A 22163-nucleotide genomic window follows, 5' to 3' on the forward strand; every position below is an offset into this window, starting at 1 on the left:
AAAGCGCATGATCTGTCGGATTTCGCGAGGAGACTCCATGGCATGGGACATGTAAAAATGTAATGTGCCAAAACGGTCCCGTTTCTCAGAACCGCCACCTCCTTTACGACAAATTTCATCCCGACGGTGAATCCCTGCAGATCGACAAACGTCGGTACGATCATAACGAAACGGCGGAGCAATCTGTATCTTATCGCGGTACATCAGTGTCTCTTATATTGTAATATCTGCGTATATTGCAATATCTGCTGATATTGCAATTTACATGAGTTTGCGCACTACGTTCGACAACGGACAGTATTCGATTACACAATCATGCAAGATGAGACAATAGGCGGTAGTATTTGCAGGTACATTTTCTTTACAATCAAATTCTATTCGCACATCCACGGTGGCGCTCTTGACAGATTCGTTTTGTCGCGAGCAATCAATGACAACAAAAGGTCCTTCCATCAGGAATGTATACAAGCTGCAAAGCGTATCGAAAGAATCGTATCGGTAATAAGTTTTACGAAAACGCGCATACATATCGAAAAGAACGGCGTATCAATTTTTAGTAAAATCCAGATTCATGTCGTCGTACAGATAAAATTCGGAGTTTAGATAAAGTTTCACGTTGGTCAAAATACAGGCATCGAATACGCTAACATTTTGAGACATGATATTCTTGCGGCCGGTCTGCAGCGCAAAGATAACGTACCGCGGCTTCTCCAGCTGAGTCGCCGTTTTGACGGCCCACGAATGCTTGGTCGTGCTCTGCAACATGGGATACTCGTACAGATCCCACGAATGGAAACTGACAATAAGATATCGCCCGCTTTCCAAGGCCCGTAGCATAGATAACTTATTGACCTCGTTTAACGTAACGTGAGGCATTTGCCACTGTATTTTAAACAATTCGATTTCCGGCTCCGTTGCAGGATTTCCTACAATGCAATTGTTATCGCTACGCGCACGTATCAAAATTAATTCGTGACGAGCATTAACAACGACGCGTTTGTAATCCTAGCAAAAGCCCAGCAACAATTTGAGCGGTACGCAAAAGTTAAAGTATCCTTCCGGTATGCTCGATGTAACGTCCCAGCCAGCATTCCGCATGAGTTGAGAATCATTATACGATAGCGATACGTAGTTCTTGATGGTACTGGTTATGCCAACGTTTCTGTTGCGATCAATCTCCACACCGTTGAGCTCGTATCGAATCTCATCGAACATGAACGCCACGCAATTATTCGCAAGCGTTGTCACAGACTCGTCATTTCTTCTCTTTATTACCAATCGTCCTTCAACGTAGAGAAAGCTTTCACATGGCAACGTGTATAAATCCTGCTGTTGTATGGGTATTCTTATCTCATCGTTATGTCCAAACGTTGTGTTAGCGTACGGATTGTACGTGTGTGTCTCAATCTTGACGACGCTGTCGTCAAAGATCGGTTCACCTCCAATGTTTAAGATATTAGCCATTTCGTACGACGAAACCCAATGATTTCAAAAATTCAATGTTCGACGCAGTGAGTTTCTTCTTTGGCAATCGGATTGTCTTTTTGTTTCTCGTCTGTCGCACCTGCTCAGCTTCGTTCAGTACGAGCATCTCACGTTATCGCTGTCGTCTTCGTACATGCAGTCTAACGGTGATCTCTTCTCCGCGAAAATCAATCAATCGACCGTCCTGATCCACGACGCGAAGCGTCAAGTCCGAAATGCTCCGTACGATGATCGAAAGGTATATGATCTGTGCCGGCGTTTCCGATATCTTATATCCTGGTGGCACGCTCGGTGAAAACTCGTGTATCGTGTGCACGTACTTGTCGTTGCTGTACGCACCCGCTGTCACGTTACACTCTATGCGAATGATGTTTACGTTGATGATATTTAGCGGAACATCCGATTCGTGCCATTGTCGCGACTCCAGCACGCGATTCGCTGAAAATCCCAGCAGCGATCCAATGTTGTTCGGTTTTGTGAAATTTATCCGATAAGCGCACTTGATCTTGCTCTTCATCGTATTGCTATTAGCATGAATAATAATCAATGGGTGCGGTTCATCTTCGTTTGTCGAGACATTATTGGATGGGTCCCATAAAAGAGCGCGTTTCAGATACATGTCTATATCACGCAGTTCGTACAATCCTTTGGGAATGGTAATCTCCTTATCGTCGTCGTCATAGTAGAATTTATTGTTCGACAAATTTACATTCGGTATCGTGTGATAGGTTTCAAAATCTCTTAGACCGAGCTTGTAATCGCCATCGCTCAAATCCACGGTGGGAAAATAAGTAGATATATCAATAAGAGATCTACCCCGGGAGCTCCGAGGGGGGAGCGGGGCGGGGGGGAAGGGCTCGAGGGCGAGGGGGAGTGGGGCGGGGGGAGCCACTCGTTGGCGAGGGGGAGCGGGGGGGGGGAGGACGACTCGTTGGCAAAGGGGGAGGAGGGAGGGGAGACGACTTGTTGGCGTGAGGAAGCGAGGGGGGGATGAAGACTTGTTAGCGAGGGGGAGCGAGGGGGGGGGATGACGACTTGTTGGCGAGGGGTGGGCCGGGGGGAGGACGACTCGTTGGCGAGGGGAAGCGGGGGGGAGGACTCGATGGCGAGGGGAAGCGAGGGGGGGGATGACGACTCGTTGGCGAGGGGGATCGAGGGGGGGGAGGGCGACTCGTTGGTGAGGGGGCGCGGGGGGGGAGGGGTCGGCGAGCGTGTCGGGACATGTTTATTAAATATTAATAAACATATCGTATTGACAAGAGGTACCGCCGAAGGTGGTCCGCGGGGGGGGGTGTCGTCACTTTATCGGCGCGGGGGTATTACAAAGGCGCCGTTCGGCTGCTGGAATTTTATCGGCGAATATAAACAAAACAGCGAATTAGACACTTGACTCCGCAATGATCTCACCCTTCTAGAACATGCGAGCCACCATTCGGTTACGGCGTCTCACTACAAAAGCGAGCGTCGATGGCCCGACGACGTAGGTACTCGACCAAAAAATTTTTTGACTTAACCGTCGCGGTCTCTCCTCTTTATTTTTCTGTCTTAGGAAGAGCCGCTTATCGGTGTTTCGCGGCGCCATTCAACTATGTCGTCGCGCGTTACAAAGGCGAAATATCGTATATAGATATACAGTATAATAATGTATATAGATTTCCTCTCTCGCTCGCGTTCTCTGTCGCTCGCGTCTCTTCGTTCGCGTTCTCTCTCGCTCGCGCCCCTTCGCGTCTCTTTTCATTATAATAAATAATTGGGAGAAGGAAAGATAATTTTAGATACAGTGATATGCATTTTAATATATATACATTTATTTCTCATGTAATGCATCATGTACAATATTATCTGCAGCATACGCCAACAGTTCACAATCAATAATTGAATTCTTATCATAAAATTCACGCAAGATTCTAACTGCATTACATTTATCGGTGATACAATTTTGACGTAAAATGATTACAAATTGTTTAAATTTTTCACTTACGCCATGAACATTTTGGCATAGTTGAAAATACACATTCTCGACGCAATGTTCTAGTTCGAACAAGAAGAGTACGGTTGACGGTTTCATGTACAAGCTGGTGTCGCACGAGGCCAATTTTACAATATCTGCGTCGCGTATTTTAACGAGTTCCAGATCTCGAAACGCTAGCGATGATGGTCCTGCATGCGATGGTGACTGCACGAGTTGCTGAATATCCGCACGTCTTTCGATGAACGTCACCCACGTTGCATGAGGCAGAATTATTCGATTGCCTCGGTTATCGCCAATATGTATATCCACAGAGGACATAGGTCCCACGTTGATCCCAATATCCAAATATTTATAAGCTGTTGCTGTCAATGCGTATCGTCTGCCTAGTATACGAACCGCGCGACGCTCCAACGAAATGCTATAGAAAAAAATAATGAGATTACTTTCAAAATAATACAATTCGCAAAAAAGATATAAAAAAATATAAAGCTCTATAAATTATACAAAACTTACTTGTTTTCACACGTTGGAGTTTCAACATCGGGAATCGGCACGTAATAATTCATACGTCTACTGCCACTGCTGTTACCGCCGTTGCTTCCTTCAACGGAATACATTCTTTCTCTCGGTTATGAGAAGTGAACACCGTTCGCACAAGCAGTCGATACGAGACTAGTCGTATAAAATTAATCGAATATACGCGGCAACTTACAAAACTATGATGAAGGAGGGGGGGGGATTAATGTTTCTGGAACGCCCAATTAGCGCTCTGAATTTTAGGAGAGGGGATTAAGGTAAGATGTTTTTTTCTTTATTAAGACGTATATCCCCCCTCCCCCCTCCACATGACATCAACCGCGAAACATGTTCAAACATGTTCGTCTAAAACTGATACCCCCTTCGAAGCTATCGAGTTAGAATTCGTCACGATACCTACTTATTCTTTAATTTTTTGTACACTATCGACTAATGGGGGAAAGGAAATAAAGCATTGTAAAATTTACACATACATATAAAATTTATTTTTTAAAAAGATGACAATTCTTTCTGGCGTTTCGACCACCAGTTAAATATTTTTAATACATTTTGCAACGCGCAATTCTTAACGTGTTTTCCACATCGCATAGTATTGGTAGCATCTAGAATATTTAAAGATTCGATATCTTCGTAATCCGCATCCAGAGTCTCGATGTTTAGGTTTCTCGCTTTATTCTCAAGCAGATCCACCAGCCATTCTCGTTTCTGGCATCCCTTGACGTACACGAGAGTCGGCATCTTGTCGTCATCGTCGTCGTCGTCGTCATCGTTGTCGTCCTTTTCCTCACCGAGCACGGCCGATGTAATTAAACGCTTCACCTTGCTGTACGGCACGTTTCCGTCTTCCCATCGTAATCCATGGTGATTGCGAATCAACCAGGAAGCGCACGATTTGTCGGATTTTGTGAGGAGATTCCACGGCATGGGGCATGTAAAGATGTAATGCGCCAGAACGGCCCCGTTTTTCAGCACCGCCGCCTCCTTTACGACAAATTTCATCCCGACGACGAAACCTTGCAGGTCGACGAACGTTGGTGCGGACATGAAGAGATATCTCTCTTTCTTCGATGCGTGAATCGAGAGGAATGACGCGCGTTTCGCGACACTCTGATTTTTATATCCTGCTCCCCTTTTTTTTCCTCGCATAAATTTGTATCGGGGGTTAAAGAGAGAGAAAATTTTCGTCGACGTTGCCGCGAACACTCAGACTATTTTGCGCACTACGTTGGTCAACGGATTGTACTCGATCACGCGATCGTGTATGATGAGACAGTACGCGGAGGTATTCGGCGGTACGTTCTCCATGCAATCGAATTCTAGTCTGACATCCACGGTGGCGTTTTTGACGGATTCGTTTTGTCGAGAGCAATCGATGATCACGAACGGGCCGTTACGTAGAAAAGTCGAAACGGTGAGACTCGGCTCGAGATATTCGTATCCGTAATAGCCCTTGCAGAAACGCGCGTACATATCGTACAGAATCGCCCATCTGTGTTTACCAAAGTCCAAATTCAAATCGTCGTACGGATAGACTTCCGAGTTTAGGTAGAGTTTCACGTTGGTCAATTTGCAGTCGTCGAATCGGCTCGTGTCCGCGGACATGACGTTCTTCCGACCCGTTTGCAGAGCGAAGACGACGTATCGCGGTTTCTCGAGCTGAGTCGCGGTCTTAATGGCCCACGAGTGCTTGGTCGTGTTCTGCAACAGGGGATACTCGTACAGATCCCACGAACGGAAACCCATACTTAGATATCGTCCGTTTTCCAAGGTGCGCAGCATCGACAGTTTGTTGACCTCGCTCAATACCACGTAAGGCATTCGCCACTGTATCTTGAGTAGTTTGACAGTAGGCTCCAACGCGAGACTTCCCATCAGACAATTGTTGTCGGTGCGCGATCGTATCAAGATTAATTCGTGACGAGCGTTGATCACCACGCGTTTGTAATCCTCGCAAAATCCCAGTAACAGGTTGAGCGGTACGCAGAAATTGAAGTATCCGTTCGCGTTATTATGCGGTTCCCAGCCCGCGTTTCGCAGGATCACGCTTCTGTCGGACGATACCGTTACGTAGTTCTTGAGCGTGCTGGTTATTCCTACGTTTCTGCAATGATCAATCTCCACACCGTCGAGCTCGTATCGAATTTCATCGAACATGAACGCGACGCAATTATTCCCCAATACCACGTCATCGGCTTGGCCGGCTGCTCTGGTCACCGTCAATGTTCCTTCGACGTAGAGAAAACTTTCGCACGGCAACGTATACAGATCCTGCTGTTGTATGGGTATTCGTATCTCGTCGCTATACTCGAACGTTGTGTTGGCGTACGGGTTGTACGTGTGAGTCTCGATCTTGACGATGCGATCGTCAAAGACCGGCTCGCCTCCGATGTTAAGAATTTCAGTCATCGTTCAGATGTTTCGTACCGCGAATCCCAGAGATTGTAAAAATTTAACGTTCGATGCGTTGAGCTTCTTTCTCGTCTCTGTTTTCGTCTCAGTTTTAACGCTACCGAATGTCGATTTGATGATATCGTCGATCGTCGCAGTCGTAAAGATATTCTTATTTGTCGCGTGCTCCGAGTCGTTCAACACGAGCATGTCACACGTCGCGCGTTATCGCTGTAGCCGTCGTACGTGCAATCTGACGGTGATCTCTTCTCCTCGAAAATCGAGCAATCGTCCGTCTTGATCCGTGACGCGTATCGTTAGATCCGTAACGCTTCGCGCGATGATCGGCAGATAAATGATCTGCGCCGGCGTTTCCGATATCTTATATCCCGGTGGTACGCTCGGTGAAAATTCGTGTATTGTGTGAACACGTTTGCCGTTGCTGTACGCACCCGCGGTTACGTTACATTCCACGCGGATAATGTTTACATTGATAATATTAATCGACGCGTCCGACTCGTGCCACTGTCTCGGCTGCAATATACGCTTCGACGAGAATCCCAGCAGCGATCCAACGTTGTTCGGTTTGTTAAAGTTCACTCTGAAAGCGCACTTGATCTCGCTCTTCAGTGTATTGTAATTTGCGCGGAGCACTATCGGGTATTCCGCGGCCTCGTCTTCGTAGCCATTCGCGCGAGCGGTCGCCTCTCGCGCGATATTCGCGACCGACGTACGATCATCGTTGGAACGATTTACGCGTCGCGGGCGTTTTCGTGAAATTTCACGTTTCAAAAATTCATTTATGGCTCGTATCTCGTACGATCCCTCGGGAATCGTAACTTCCGTGTCATCCTCGTCGAAATAAAATTTATTGTTCGAAGAATTCACGTTCGGAATCGTGTGATAAGTCTCAAAGCACGTTAGACCGAGTTCGTAGTCACCGTCGCTCAGATCCACGGCGGGAAAATAGTGCTCCGCGAGGATGCTGCTCTTCCCGGTCAGCGTGAACGTTATAGACATGTCGGCGGAAACCGTTAACGAATACTGAGTCACCACGGCGCACCGTCAGGCTTTAAATTAGCGTCGATCGTCCGGAGAAATCGCAGGCACAATTGTCCACAGATGTTCTGATCGTATCGCTGATAAGACGTGCAATTGTACTCGATCTTCGTCACGCTCGGCCCGAAATATCGCACCAATTCTTTCGGTGGTCGAAGATTGCCGAAGCTGTCGAAATATACGACTCGATCTTCCCTCTTCGCGTACGCTACCCAATGAGTACCGGGACCCGCTGCGTCGTCCAAATTCACGATACCGCTCTCGTTTCGACGTACACCGCCGATCGGTAACGAATCACGCATGAAGACACCTCTGAAGAACGGTACGCGCATACGCCTTGCCAATCGATTCAATTGTACGTTAGTCGTAATACCCGCGGGCATATTTAACGTCTTTTTGACGTTTTTTTTTTCGACGCTACTTCTCGCCCGCGTTTGTGCGGACCGAGATACAACCCTCGTCCGTATTTGTACGGAGCGAGATAAAGTCCGCGACATTCCGCGGCGCGATTGTGACGTTTCATCTCTTCCAGCTGACGCCGCGCGGCTTTGTTATCGTTCACGGCCTTTACGACCCCAGCCGCTCCGCCGGCCAGAGAGCCGAGAACTCCCAACAACGGTAGAATTGGCAATACGCCGCCTCGTTTCGCTGTCGGAAGTATCCGTTTTTTCGTTAGATTTTTTTTCTTCGCAGTTTTCGATTTTTTCGTTTTCAAACCCATTCCAAGCTTCGTCTTAGCCATTATGGTCGCCCAAACGGCTGTAGCGGCAGCTCTCTCTCCGAGAGTCGAATCTCTCGCGGTAATGCGTTTTCGCGCTTCCGCAGCGAGTATCTCGTCCGCCGCGTGTCTCTCGGTGAGATCGCGGTTACGCGAATAGGCTATGTCGTGCTCGCGACACGCCGCGTTCAATGGATTAATACCTTGATCGCCTCTCGCCAATCGTTCTTGTAAACGAGTTCCCGGACCGCAAAATTGATAGCTGGGAATGTGTAATTCTAACGGAAGTGCGTTTATCGCGCGATTTAACAGGCTTCCACCATTTTTTTTCGTTGACATTCGCCGCAATCCTTTATCATTGGCGCGGGACCGTCGATGTGCGTTCGCTTCCACGGTCGATTGTAATGTTCGTAACAGCGACGATATGTCTGAACCTCCAAATCCGCCTTTAAATGTTCCGGAAGTTTGTCCCACACGTAGTGGACGTGATCGCCGCACGTTTGCAGCAGAACGGCTTTCGGCACAAATTGCAGCTGTTCGGCGTTCAAGTCGCGAATATCGTAAGATCTCGACAGTAGGACGAACATTTTTGCTACTGAGCGATTCGCGGTTCCGCTCGCCTATAAATAGGCGTTCGAGTCAGCCAGAAAGTCGGCAGTGTGGAAAGAAATGAGATTCGTGCGACAACCGTTGGCGATTCGCGTGACGAATTGCGACGACAGATCACGGTCGATGGGGGGCAACGTGGAGAAACGCAAGCACGGTACGATGTTACCGACTACTATACGCGCGATCATTTGCGGCCCTTCAAATTGCGGTAAAACCAACGTTCTGATCAGCTTGCTGGAAAGTCCGCACGGTGTACGTTTCGAAAACGTGTACGTGTACTCGAAATCGCTGCAACAGCCGAAATATCAATATTTGGAAAATTTGTTGACATCGATCGACGAAATCGGCTATTTTACGTTCTCCAATAACAGTGACGTCATTCCACCGAGCGACGCACGTCCAAACTCGATCTTCGTCTTCGATGACGTGGCGTGTGGCGTGCGATAAGCAAGACGCTGTGAGAGAGTATTTCTCAATGGGCAGGCACTCGAGCGTCGACTCCTTCTATCTCTGTCAGACGTACGCGAGAATACCTAAACATCAGATACGGGACAACGCGAATCTGCTGATCCTGTTCAAACAGGATGGTACCAATTTGAAACACGTGTACAACGATCACGTGAATACCGACATGTCGTACGATAAATTTTGCTCGTTGTGCCACGATTGTTGGCAACAAAAGTACGGATTCGTAGTGATAGACAAGGACAGCGCGCTTTCGAACGGCCGATACAGAAAAGGATTTAACGTGTTCGCGATACCGTAAAATCGATCAGTCGTTGCCGATACCTCGTCGGAGGTGAAACATTAGCGTTATTACAGAGAGAGAGATCGACACTCTGCTTTTTTTTCGCGATGGCTGCGATCGACGAAAGCGAGAATATTCGCGAACGCGAGAAGGTCGTGAAAGAGATTGCAAAGACGAGTAATTCAATTCGCAAGAAACTTTGCGCTTTGAAGACCGGTAAGATCGAGAAGGACATTGAGTTGGACACGCACTTTAAACCTCTCATCGGGCCGTTGAAAAAGATCGTTGACAACTCGAGCTTGATCGCGGTGAAAAAAGAGGAGTCGACGGAGAGCGACGCTGACGCGAAAATCGAACCGCTATCCGTTCAACAGCGCGGGGAGGAAGAGGAGAATGCTACACCGAAAAGAAAGAAGAAACGATCAGACTCCTGGCCGGATCTGTCATCGACACCATGTAAATCTGATCAATCGAAACGACCGATAACCTCTACACCGATAACCTCTACACCGACGCGAACCGTGCAACGTACAAGTCCCGAATTTCTTGAAACCGCAAATGTTTTCGAAACCACGGACGACTCGATCTGGACGACCGTTCATAATCGGTTGCAAACGTCGGAGGGTCGAAAATGGTTTATAGAATCGTTGGAAAATCACTTGGGTCCACTGAGCCGAATTTACATCGCAGATGTTTTGGGCGCCTGTCCATCAATGGACATAGCGTACGGCGTTTATCTCGGCAATAATAAATTGATGCTCGGTAATAAAAGTTTTGACGTGGACAAAGCGGATAACATTTATATCGACGGCGTACGATCTTCAAAAAAATACCCGATGACGCGATCTACACGGAGGACGATAAGATCAAGTACAGGAGCATATTGTTGGCAACGAGTGCTCATAAATACAAGCACGATCCTCTCGGGCGACTAAAGGGCAACGTGGGATTCAAGTATCGATTTGTAATCTCACCGTTGATGTCTACCAAATCCAAGAAGAAAAAATCTGGAAAGGGATTATTATCCATGCCTCGCGCGATGACGCTAACCGACAATAAGATCGACTACGTGCACTGGGACGACCCCAACGAGCTGGTGGATCGTCTGCGATTGCTCGACGCTTCGCGTCAAGCTGGCAACAATGCCCACGACAACGAGATCATGTCGATCATCGAGGAACTTCGCGAAGCCGGGCTTATTATAAATTAAACTATGCGACGGCGGTTCGTTCAATCAGCGTCGAAATGCCGATCAACAAGTTTGGATTGTTCGAGCACAGCGGAGACGCGACGAACGCCATTTCGTACCATCGGTGGAGCGGATTAATGAGAAATTTCGTGCGCAATAACGCTCTGTGTCGCGCCGCCACGGACTTTGACGCAAAGTCGCGCAAGATTCGTCGCGTAGCGCAACCTGAGACTGACGGTGACGCGGTTAACAAACTGTACGTTGATCAATTCTTTAAAATATTGAACAATCAAAGAAAAGAATCAAACGAGAAGCTGACTGCGTTCGAGAAAGATCTGCAAGCGTTACGGACTGCGATAAACAAGCTTCGCCATTCGACTACCGTTGAATCGGACGCGACAACGAACAAGAATGGACAAACGGTTCAGCAGAAACGACTATCGAAAGGCGTCGAGTGAAGAAAAGCAACGGTTCATCAACGACCGCGAGGAACGGCAACGAACGACTCGAGAACGGTTGTCGGACGGCTGTCCAGTGGTTCGAGAACGGTTGTCGGACGGTTGTCAAACGGTTCAAAAACAGCTTAAAAACGATTACGAGCGGTTTAGAAACAGCTGCGAACTACGCGGAGACAGGAAAGGCTACAAACGGCTAGAGAACGTCGACGACGACGACGACGAGCGACAACGAACGATTCACGAATGGTTCAGAAGCGGTTACGAACTGTTCAGAAGCGGTTACAAACTGTTTGGAAACTGCTACGAACGATGCACTAGAAGTAGAAACGGCGACAACAAAACATGAGACCGTTAAAATCGACCGATGCGGATAAAAATATTGAAAAGCGACGACTCGTCGAGGAACTGCACGCTTCAGCGAGAAGAAATTTTCCCCGCAGACACGTCATAGTGCGAGGGTACGACGACCTGTGGCAGGCTGACATCGTCGAGATGCGTCCGTACTCGCGTTTTAACGGAGGCTACCACTACATACCGTCATCGATATGTTGGGCAAGTACGCGTGGGCCGTGCCGCTCAAGGGTAAAGGCGGCAGCGAGACAGCCGACGTTATCGCTGAGATAATTCGATGCAGCGGGAGGTGCCCTAGTAATCTACAAACCGACATGGGGAAGGAATTTTACAACACCGACGTGCAACGTCTCGTGAGAAAACACGACATCAATCATTATTCCACGTATTCGGTGTTGAAGGCGTCGGTCGTCGAGCGATTCAATCGTACGTTAAAGAACAACATGTGGAAGATGTTTACGCTCAACGGAAATCACAAGTGGGTCGACGCGTTGCCGCGACTCGTGTCGGATTACAACGCGCGCAAGCATCGAACCATCGGCATGCGACCTGTCGACGTTACCCCCGCGAAAGCCGAAAGACTCTTGGCTACGGTGTACAGCGCGATAAAGATCGCGGGTCCGGCAAAATTCAAAGTGGGTGACTCGGTGCGCGTTAGCAAATACAAAACAATTTTCGAGAAGGGCTACACACCGAATTGGACCACCGAGGTGTTTAAGATCGTTAAAGTGCAGCGTACCAATCCCGTAACCTATCTACTCGAGGACTATCGTGGAAAATCCGTCTCTGGAGGGTTCTACGAGCACGAGTTGCATTGCGCGACTTATCCAGACGTGTATCTCGTGGAGAAAGTACTGCGCAGGAGGGGCGACGAGGTTTACGTTAAATGGCTGGGATTCGATGGATCGCACAACTCTTGGATACACAAGAACAATGTTATTTAATTCGTGCAAACTGTATTTTATTCTTAATATAAAAAATGATACATGTAAAATGTTTGAAATATGTGATACATATACAGAATATAATAAAAAATATTAAATATTAAATACATGTGCGCGATATCCTTATTAATATCCCTTCTCATATATAATACGATATTCACTTGAGGACTATTTCTTACATACATACATATATGTTATACTACATACACTACATATATACATTATATTACATATATATACATTATGTACATACATTTATATGTACATACATACATACATTTTATTACATGTATTGCATACATTACATACATACATGCATACATACATGAATCTTCACTGTTCCTTATTATGATAACTACTATGATAAAGGTATTCGATAATGTCCCCACGGTAACGTATTGGTCGAATTAGGTATAATGTATCGCTTGTCGTCGTACGGACTCAGAGCGATTTTTGTTTCAAATACGGTGTACACCTCGTGTTTTTCGGACCTTATGCAAGCCTGCTGTCGCTTCATTTCAATTTCGTCTCGCAGACATCTCGTGTAATCGTCGTACGTTATCGACCTGGCTACGACGTTGCTCTTGACACCTTTCGCTTTTTTACAGTCTTTCTTACCATCCACTCGCAGGGCATACATTTTCGCCCTGAGTGCGACGAATTCGGTCATGATCGCACCGTTATTCTCGTCCTTCATCAAGCCCGGCACTTTATTGTTTTTGAGCGTTATACCGTACGCGTTGTCGATCGCGTAATCGCTCGTGTCGAATCTAGCGATATCGCGTTTCACGTTCTCGTACACATCCTCGCACTTGATATGATATATCAGACTGTCCGTATCGGTATACATAATTCTACACTTGTCGCGATACAGGGGAGACATGTACTCGTGATGAAATTCGTACAAACAGACTTTCGATATGTCGAGAATGCACATGCCAACGTAAATAGGTTTGTCAAATTTAACCTCAAGTTTTCGCAGTTCGACGGCTATCAGATTTTCTGAAAAAACGCTCCTGCTGTGAAAATTTGGTTTCGAGATCAGTGCCTCCGCGCCGTATCTACCGTTCCATTTTGTCACTAATTTTACATCGACGTGATTTCGAACGTTCTCCATCGTTTTCCCGAAAACCGCGTTGTTCATCAATTTATACAGATTTTTCTCGAAATCGTTTTTGGCTAGTGTTCTAAATTTAGTATTGAGTTCGATGTAATTGCAAAGCCATGGAGATTGAGCGAATTGCAATACGCGATGAATTTTTGTGACGCGAAGACCGTGGCGCGTGCATTGCTGTAGGTTGCGGTAGTGTCTGACATAACGCTTCTTATCGTACAGCGTGGCGAGAAGTTTGTCCTGCCGTTTGCCGGGTGGTTTATCGCGCGTCGGGCGGAACGGTAGGTCAGCGTGCGCGTCGTGTTTATTCTGCGGATACTCTAGATCGACTTCGAGAATGTAACCCGTGGGCGAATCCAAAGCGATCGCGCTAAACTCGAAATTCGAGACGTCTTCGACCCATCGAAAGTCTGCATAAGGCAATGGTTGACACATTGCCCAGCCGTACAAGTTGTTTACGTCTAAATACATCAGGTATGACGATGGTTTCGATGTATCGTAAGATTGCATGTACCTGTTATTGGCCAGCGCGTATCTGCCGGAACATTGACTCAGACCACCGCGTATACCGCGTTTGATGAACATGACCATGTCAATGTCCGTGAGCAGTTCGAAATTGATACCCGTATGCTTCAACATAGCGTCCCACGTAAACCCTGGTAGAGTGTAATAATACGCCGGATCGAGTCCATAACTCGCGACGCAGCTATCGCGAAAATTTTCAAAGATATCGGCCAACAGCAAGACATCGATCTTTAGATACAGATCGCTGTAGTCACCGAACGTTCGAATGGAAAACCGCTGCCAGACGTTGACGGCGTGCGCGTAATCGCTCTCGGATACGGTGTCGCCTGTCAATGAACTGTAAAACGAGTCGCGCGATGGTAGACACGCATCCTCCAACTTTTCGACGCAGTCAATGTACTCGTACGGAAAAACACCTTTTCGCGTCAATAATTCGAAATCTTGATCGGATAACGCGGAAAATTTTGAACGTATAATTTTTAACTTATTTTTATCGAGGAAGGATGCTAATTTTTCGAGACTCGTGCTAAGAAATTTGTACGAGTCGATGAATCTTAATTTGATGCAATTTTGGTAGTTTTTATCCTCAGTGCTTTTGACGTTTTTCGTAAATGAAATGTATTTTTCCTTCGTGATTGGAAGTAAGTCTACGCGTCCTTCGTAGGCTGTAGCTATTTCCTTGATAATAAAATGCGCGTCGTAACCCGATAAATTATGAAAAATTATTGGAATGAAGTGAGAATTTTTATAATTTAAGTTACAATTAGAATGCGCGGGACCTCTATAACGACCGGTCAAGTGACAGTGATCGCGTACGCGCACGTCGTCTGGCTCGAACGGTTTTTCGCACACGTGACAGTGCGTTGCGCTGTTAAATTTTCTCCACTCGTCTCGCGTAAAATCCGCCATGGGTATGTTATCGGACAAGATGTTCTTTACGTCGTGTGCTAAACGTCTTAGTTCCTCGGCGAACCACGCGACGCAATCCTTATCGCGACGAAATCGATACGCGGATAACGAGTCGTCGTACGAGCACCGCACGTAATATCCTATGCTAAATACCCGATGATGTTGAGACGTGTATGTGGACGTTGTCGGATCCGCATCCGTTTTCTCGAGGGTACATTCCAGGTCGACGTATACGACATATGGAACTCGTTCCTTCCTGCTGTGATTCTTGAATCTCAGCCACTTGTCATCCTCGCTCGGTAGTCGGATGGCACAGTTGTTTATCTCTCGGCAGTCTACTCCGTGGGCTTCCAATTTCTCGCTCGAATGAAAATAATGTAAACATCTGCAAAAAAGAAAAAACACAATTTTGAAAATTATTAAATAAAAAATAAAATATTTTATAATTTTATTAAAAGGAGTATAAGTACTCACCGATCGCAAATGTATTTTCGACCATTGTACCTGCTCAATTGCGAGCTCACGAGGCGGGATAGATTTTTTATCCTCGCGAAATGTCCCACGTCGTCTCGCGGGTCCTGCACGTACAGCAGATTTACGTGCTTTTCTTTCTTCCGGTCGGTGAACCGTATCGGGAGAACGGTTGGCGTCTTCTCTCCTTCGATGGCATACACATTGATGGATATATTGTTGTGATTTTCAAAATTTTTAATCTGTTTCAAAGTCATTGGAAACTCAATGCCTTGTAAATTTAATATTGTTGTGTAATCAGGGTACGAGGATTCCCGTTCTGAATGTTTTTCGGCTGGATGTAAAGCAGCCACCACTGACCACGCGAAGCACGCATTGTCCATCGATTGCACGTTGATCACCGCTTTTTTCGATTTAATTTTTTGCGGTAAATTGATGTAACATCCCGCGCGCAAAGGATTGTACTTGTTCACGTTCACTGTCAAATTGAGTATACGCGACAACGCCCATCCGCTATCGCGTTCCAAAAACTCTTCGAGACGCGATAAAGTAGGCTCGATAACGTGTCGCTCGTACCACTCACGCAGATCAGACGCATGAAAGAATTCACGGTTTCCCGTGCTGACACTTTTGTTCGCACGTTTGTCACCCGTCACAAACTCGCCGTTGAACACGGTATTTATCTTTACACTTGCGTGTCTTTGCACGACGTTCCGCACACGATCGAGCACGATGACTTCGGCGTCTTCGAGAAATTTTCGCGGTTCGATGTAATTGATATTTATCACCGCACCGGTCAACACACGCCATTCGAACGCGGCATCGATCTCTCGCCAAACGAGTCTTTCCGCGTTTTCGTTACCGCTACTACTGCCCGCCGCGTGCTCACCACCAATATGAACGAACCGTCTCTGTAATAGAATCTTCGCACCATCGAGTCGCGCAATTCTTGCCACTAAAGATGACCTGTTTCCGACAGTCTGAGAACCGTCTGAGACCCGCGGACCTTTGTAACGACAGTCTTCTTCGAGCTGCTCAATAAACTTCTCGCATCGCTGTTCCCATGCGAGATATTCGTCCAAGGTAGCGATTTAGTTGGATTCTTCCACCAGGTCGCGTTCCGTTTTATCAAGATGTTTCATGTTTTTGTTTTTTAATACTGTCTTTTTTTTTTTAAATCACGTCACATTCTTCGATGGAGCACTTGTCCATCTTTTTTATCGTGAAAAATATTCTTCTGTATTGAATACTTGACACAAAAAACTTCACCCTCGAATATGAACGTTCGCGTCGCGAAAACTAGCCGAAGACTGATCCACAAGATGTGGATCCATAATCATCCTGGCGACAACGGATGCTATGCGTTCGTATAATTATTGTTAGACATATTTTGTTTATACATTCCAGCAGCCGGATATCGGCGCTCGCATTTTGTAATATGTCGCGCCATAACCGAATACCGCCGTGACGGTTAAATCGTAATCGGCAGCGGCTCTTCCTAGAAAAAAACATGAAGAGGACTCCGCAACGGTTAAATCGTCATCGGTGACAAATTTTATCAATTGTTTACTTCGGCTATTTTATCTTCAAACCGTCGTCGGGCCATCGACGCTCGCTTTTGTAGTGAGACGCCGTAACCGAATGGTGGCTCGCATGTTCTAGAAGGGTGAGATCATTGCGGAGTCAAGTGTCTAATTCGCTGTTTTGTTTATATTCGCCGATAAAATTCTAGCAGCCGAACGGCGCCTTTGTAATACCCCCGCGCTGATAAAGTGACGACACCCCCCCCCGCGGACCACCCTCGGCGGTACCTCTTGTCAATACGATATGTTTATTAATATTTAATAAACATGTCCCGACACGCTCGCCGACCCCCCCCCCCGCTCCCCCTCACCAACGAGTCGTCCTCCCCCCCCGGCAGACCCTTCGCCAACAAGTCGTCATCCCCCCCTCGCTCCCCTTCGCCAGCAAGTTGTCATCCCCCCCCCTCGCTCCCTCTTGCCAACAAATCGTCCCCCCTCCTCCCCCCCCCTCGCCAACGAGTCGCCCCCCCTCCCCCCGCTCTTCCTCGCCAACGAGTGGCTCCCCCCCCCGCCCTACTCCCCCTCGCCCTTGAGCCCTCCCCCCACGCCCCGCTCCCCCCTCGGAGCTCCCGGGGTAGATCTCTTATTGATATATCTACTAAAGTAGCTTACCGCGAGGATGCTGCTCTTGCCGGTGAGCGTAAATGTCAGTGACATGTTTGAATGAATACTGAGATTAAACAGCGTAACGCCGGTCTTTAAATTGATTGTCAACCGACTGTAGAAAACGCAGACACAGTTGTCCGCAATTGCTCTGATCGTATCGCTGATAAGGCGTGCAATTGTACTCTATTACATTGTTCTCTAGATACTGCGCCAATTCTCTCGGAGGTCGAAGATTGCCAAAATTGTCAAAATATATGGCACGATCTTTCTTCTTCGCATACGCCACCCAGTGAGTACCCGGTCCCTCAGTATTATCCAAATTTACGATACCGCTCTCGTTTCGACGTATACCGCCGATCGGTAACGAGTCGCGCATGAAAACACCTCTAAAATATGGAATGCGCTTACGTTTTACCAATTGTTGCAGTTGCACATTAGTAGTTACACCTTTGGGAATTTTTAGCGTCCCTTCGACGTTTTTTTTTCTCGAGACTCCTCGTCCGCGTTTGTACGGAGCGAGATAAAGTCCGTGACCTTCCATGGCGTGATTGTGACGTTGCATCTCTTCCAGCTGACGTCGCGCGGCTTTGTTGTCATTCACGGCCTTTGCGACTCCTGCCGCGCCGCCGACCAACGAGCCGAGAACCCCTAATAACCGCAGGATTGGTAGGATACCGCCGCGTTTCGCCACCGGAAGTATTCGTTCGCGATGACACGTTTTCGCGCTTCCGCGGCGAGTATATTGTTTGCCACGTGTCGTTCTGCGAGATCGCTGCTACGCGAGTAGGCTATGTCGTGCTTGCGACACACCGCGTCCAATGGATTGATACCCCGATCACCTCTTGCCAATCGTGTTTCTAAGCGAGTTCCCGGTCTGCAAAATTGATAGCCGGGGATATGTAATTCGATCTGAAGCGCGTTTATCGCGCAATTCAGCAGACCTCGACCTATCTTCGGCGGCATTCGCCGCAGTTTTTTATCAACGGCGGCGGACCGTTGATGTGCGTTTGCTGACACGGCAAATTATAATGTATTAAACAGCGCCGATATTGCTGAACCTCCGAATCTGCCTTGATATGTTCGGGAAGCTTATCCCACAAATAATCTATGTGATTATAAAACTGTCGCAGTAGAATGACCTTTGGTATATACTTTAACTGCTCGGCGGTTAAATCGTAAATATCGCTGTTATCCGACACGAGCAAAAACATTTTAACGACTGAGCATCTCAGCTCTACGCGTCTCTATAAATAGGCCAGCTTTCTCGATATTATTATTCATTCGTTGTGGAGGGGAGGTAAAATGCGGTTCGTACGACAATCGCGGACGATCAAAGTGACAAACTTTGACGATAGAATGCCGTTAACAAAAGAGGTACGCAAACATGGAGGCATGCTACCGATTTCTATACGCGGTATCATCTGCGGTCCGTCGAATTGCGGCAAGACAAACGTCTTGATAAGTTTGCTGGAAAGTCCGCACGGAGTACGTTTCGAGAACGTGTATGTGTACTCGAAATCGTTGCAACAACCGAAATATCGATATTTGGAGAATATACTAACACCGATAGAAGAGATTGGCTACTTTACGTTCTCAAATAACAGTGACGTCATTCCGCCGAGCGAGGCGCTCCCGAATTATATTTTTATCTTTGATGACGTGGCATGCGACAAGCAGGATACGATAAGAGAATACTTTGCAATGAGCCGGCACTCGGACATTGACTCTTTCTATCTTTGTCAGACGTATGCGAAGATACCGAAGCATCTTATACGCGACAACGCGAATTAATTGATTCTGTTTAAACAGGATAGTACCAGTCTGAAACACATATACAGCGATCACGTAAACACAGATATGTCTTACGATGATTTCAGTAAATTGTGTCATACGTGTTGGCAACAAAAGTACGGATTCGTGGTGATAGACAAGGACATCGCGATTTCGAATGGTCGATACAGAAAAGAATTTAACGACTTTGCGATACCAAAACGTGGTTAGTTGTTGTCGACGCGTCGATTGAACAACGTTAGCGCAACATGGACAGCAGCAAGGAGATTAGAGAGCGCGAGAGGATCGTGAAAGATATTGCGAAAACGAGCAATTCGATTCGCAAAAAATATCACGCCTTGAAAACTGGTAAAATGGAGAAAGATATTGCGTTGGAGAGACACTTTAAGCCCGTCATCGAACCTTTAAGGCAGATTGCTGAAAACACCGTTGCTGGCAAAGAATCTGACGTGTCAAAGATTGAGAATGAAACGGCGTGGGAAGACGAAGAACCGAAGCTCAAACGACAACGACCAAACGCCTCGTTTAACGACTCTGTAATGGCTTCAACTCCGGTTACGTTGAAACGATCGATAAATGTGCCATCTAATTTGAGCGAAATAACAAAAATTTTACAACCGCGTAAACCGGAACGATCAAAAAGTTCATTGAATGAACCATCGATAACCTCTGCGCCTTCCGTGCAACACACAGTGCTCGCAAACGAAGATGTTTTCGAAACCACGAATGACCCACTTGTGATGTCCGTTCGACAGCAGTTGCAAACATCTGAGGGTCAAGAAACGTTGCGAGATCAATTAGGTCCATTGAGCCAAAAGTACATCGGGGCAGTTCTGAGCGGCGATGAAGAAAGCGGTATGGACATCGCATACGGTGTTAAATTCACCAACGATGGAATGATGCTCGGTAATAAACGTTTTGACGGGAACCATGCGGACAACATAATTATCGACGGCATACGATACAATGGCACACGCGGTCTTTTCGAATTAATCTTTAAGAAATATCCCGATGACGACATCTACACGGAGGACGATATGCAAACGTACAAGAGCATTCTGTTGATGACGAGTGTTCATAAACGCAATTATGATGCTCACGCTCAAATAAAGGGCAATGGGGGATACAAGTATACACATATAATCGGGCCGCTGATTTCAGGTAAAAATGCTGGAAAAGGTATACCGCGTGCCATGACAGGCAACAAGATCGACAATATAATTGCACAGTCGATTTCGGGTAAAAAAGCCGGAAAAGGTGTACCGCGTGCCATGACATTAAACGACAACAAGATCGACTATGTTCATTGGGACGATCCCAACGAGCTTGTAGATCGTCTCCGATTGCTCGAAGCTTCGCGCCTAGCGGGTCACACCGGTCACGATAACAAAATCCTGTCGATTATCGAGGAACTTCGCGAGGCTGGACTTATTATAAATTAAGTGGCGCGACAGCAAGTCATTCAATCAACATCGAAATGCCGATCAACAAGTTTGGTATATCGCTCGGAAGAGGCGGTGCGGAACCGTATTATCAATGGAGAGGATTAATCAGAAATTACGTGCGAGATAACGCTCTTTGCATGGTCGCCACCGACTTTGACGCGAAATCGCGCAAGATTTGACGGATAGCGCCGCCCGTAGATGATGGCGATGCAGCCAACAAACGCTACGTGCAGCAGAGCGTGCAAATTTTGGAAGATCGACAGGATGAAATGGAGAGAAAGATGGCTGTATTCCAGAATAATATGCAAATTACCCTAAACGAACTTCAAAAGATGATTCAAGATGTAATTGCGAATCATCGCGAATAGATAAGAACGTACATTTGATATCTGCGTCAGTTGCGCGTCATCGTCATGGCTGGTAAGAAACAATCAGCTGAAAAACGGCGGCTGGTGGAAGAATTACACGCTCCTGCGAGAAGAAATTTTTCTCGAAAACGCGTCATAGTACGCGGATACGATGACCTGTGGCAGGCGGATGTGGTCGAGATGCGACCATACACGCAATTTAACAGAGGCTACTACTACGTACTCACCGTTATCGACGTGCTGAGCAAGCACGCACGGGCCGTACCGCTCAAGACCAAGAGCGGACCTGAGGTTACCACGGCGATTGCAAAAATAATTCGAGACGGCGGCAGACGTCCGAAAAATCTACAGACTGACAAGGGGAAAGAATTTTACAACACAAACGTGCAGAAACTCTTGAAGAATCATAATATCAATCATTATTCGACATATTCCGTAATGAAGGCATCGGTCGTCGAACGATTCAATCGCACGCTCAAGAACGACATGTGGAAAATGTTTACGCGCAATGGAAATTATAAATGGATCGACTCGCTGCCAGGTCTCGTATCGGATTACAACGCGTGAAAGCATCGAACTATCGGCAAGCGACCCATCGATGTTACCCCCGCGATCGCCGACAAGTCTAAACGGTTAAACTAAAGATGTCCCGGCCGTAAGGGCGATTCACAGTCGGAATTCAAGCATCTTGAAAAGATACACGCCAATGACCCGGATGATCGCCAGAACAATCGTCTACAGTGTGAAGATTCCGCGAAAATCCTGTCCCGCGCGTTCAGAATGCGATTACGTACGCGTGCTAATTCCAGACGATCTCGTTGAAAAAGTTGACACAAATTGGGACAGAGGTTTTAGAATCGGTAGGAGAAATACACAATCCAGGGTACGTATCT

At 46.9% G+C, this 22163-nt stretch overlaps 3 protein-coding genes across 3 annotated transcripts; all 3 read right to left on the minus strand.

The window, feature by feature from the left end:
• Positions 1-1005: 1005 nt before the first annotated feature.
• On the minus strand, positions 1006-1464 carry LOC143896427 (uncharacterized). Its single transcript, XM_077404313.1, has one exon. The coding sequence runs from the start codon at positions 1462-1464 to the stop codon at positions 1006-1008; it is 459 nt and encodes a 152-aa protein (XP_077260439.1).
• Positions 1465-5197: 3733 nt separating this feature from the next.
• On the minus strand, positions 5198-6400 carry LOC143896428 (uncharacterized). Its single transcript, XM_077404315.1, has 2 exons — positions 5930-6400; positions 5198-5818 (listed from the first exon to the last, which is right to left on the minus strand). The coding sequence occupies exons 1-2, from the start codon at positions 6398-6400 to the stop codon at positions 5198-5200; spliced, it is 1092 nt and encodes a 363-aa protein (XP_077260441.1).
• A 5684-nt stretch (positions 6401-12084) lies between these two features.
• Positions 12085-13575, minus strand: LOC143896426 (uncharacterized). Its single transcript, XM_077404312.1, has one exon. The coding sequence runs from the start codon at positions 13573-13575 to the stop codon at positions 12817-12819; it is 759 nt and encodes a 252-aa protein (XP_077260438.1). The 3' UTR covers positions 12085-12816.
• Positions 13576-22163: the final 8588 nt, after the last annotated feature.

Source organism: Temnothorax americanus, unplaced genomic scaffold (genome assembly GCF_048541705.1).
Source record: "Temnothorax americanus isolate GAGA-0224 unplaced genomic scaffold, ASM4854170v1 Scaffold181, whole genome shotgun sequence".
Taxonomy (NCBI): domain Eukaryota; kingdom Metazoa; phylum Arthropoda; class Insecta; order Hymenoptera; family Formicidae; genus Temnothorax; species Temnothorax americanus.

Coding starts and splice junctions, on each gene's coding strand:
- LOC143896427 (XM_077404313.1), bottom strand. CDS start 1,464: ATGGCTAATATCTTAAACATTGGAGGTGAACCGATCTTTGACGACAGC.
- LOC143896428 (XM_077404315.1), bottom strand. CDS start 6,400: ATGACTGAAATTCTTAACATCGGAGGCGAGCCGGTCTTTGACGATCGC. Junction 5,819..5,929: donor TTTGCGAGGATTACAAACGC/GTGGTGATCAAC, acceptor CTCAAGATACAG/TGGCGAATGCCTTACGTGGT.
- LOC143896426 (XM_077404312.1), bottom strand. CDS start 13,575: ATGGAGAACGTTCGAAATCACGTCGATGTAAAATTAGTGACAAAATGG.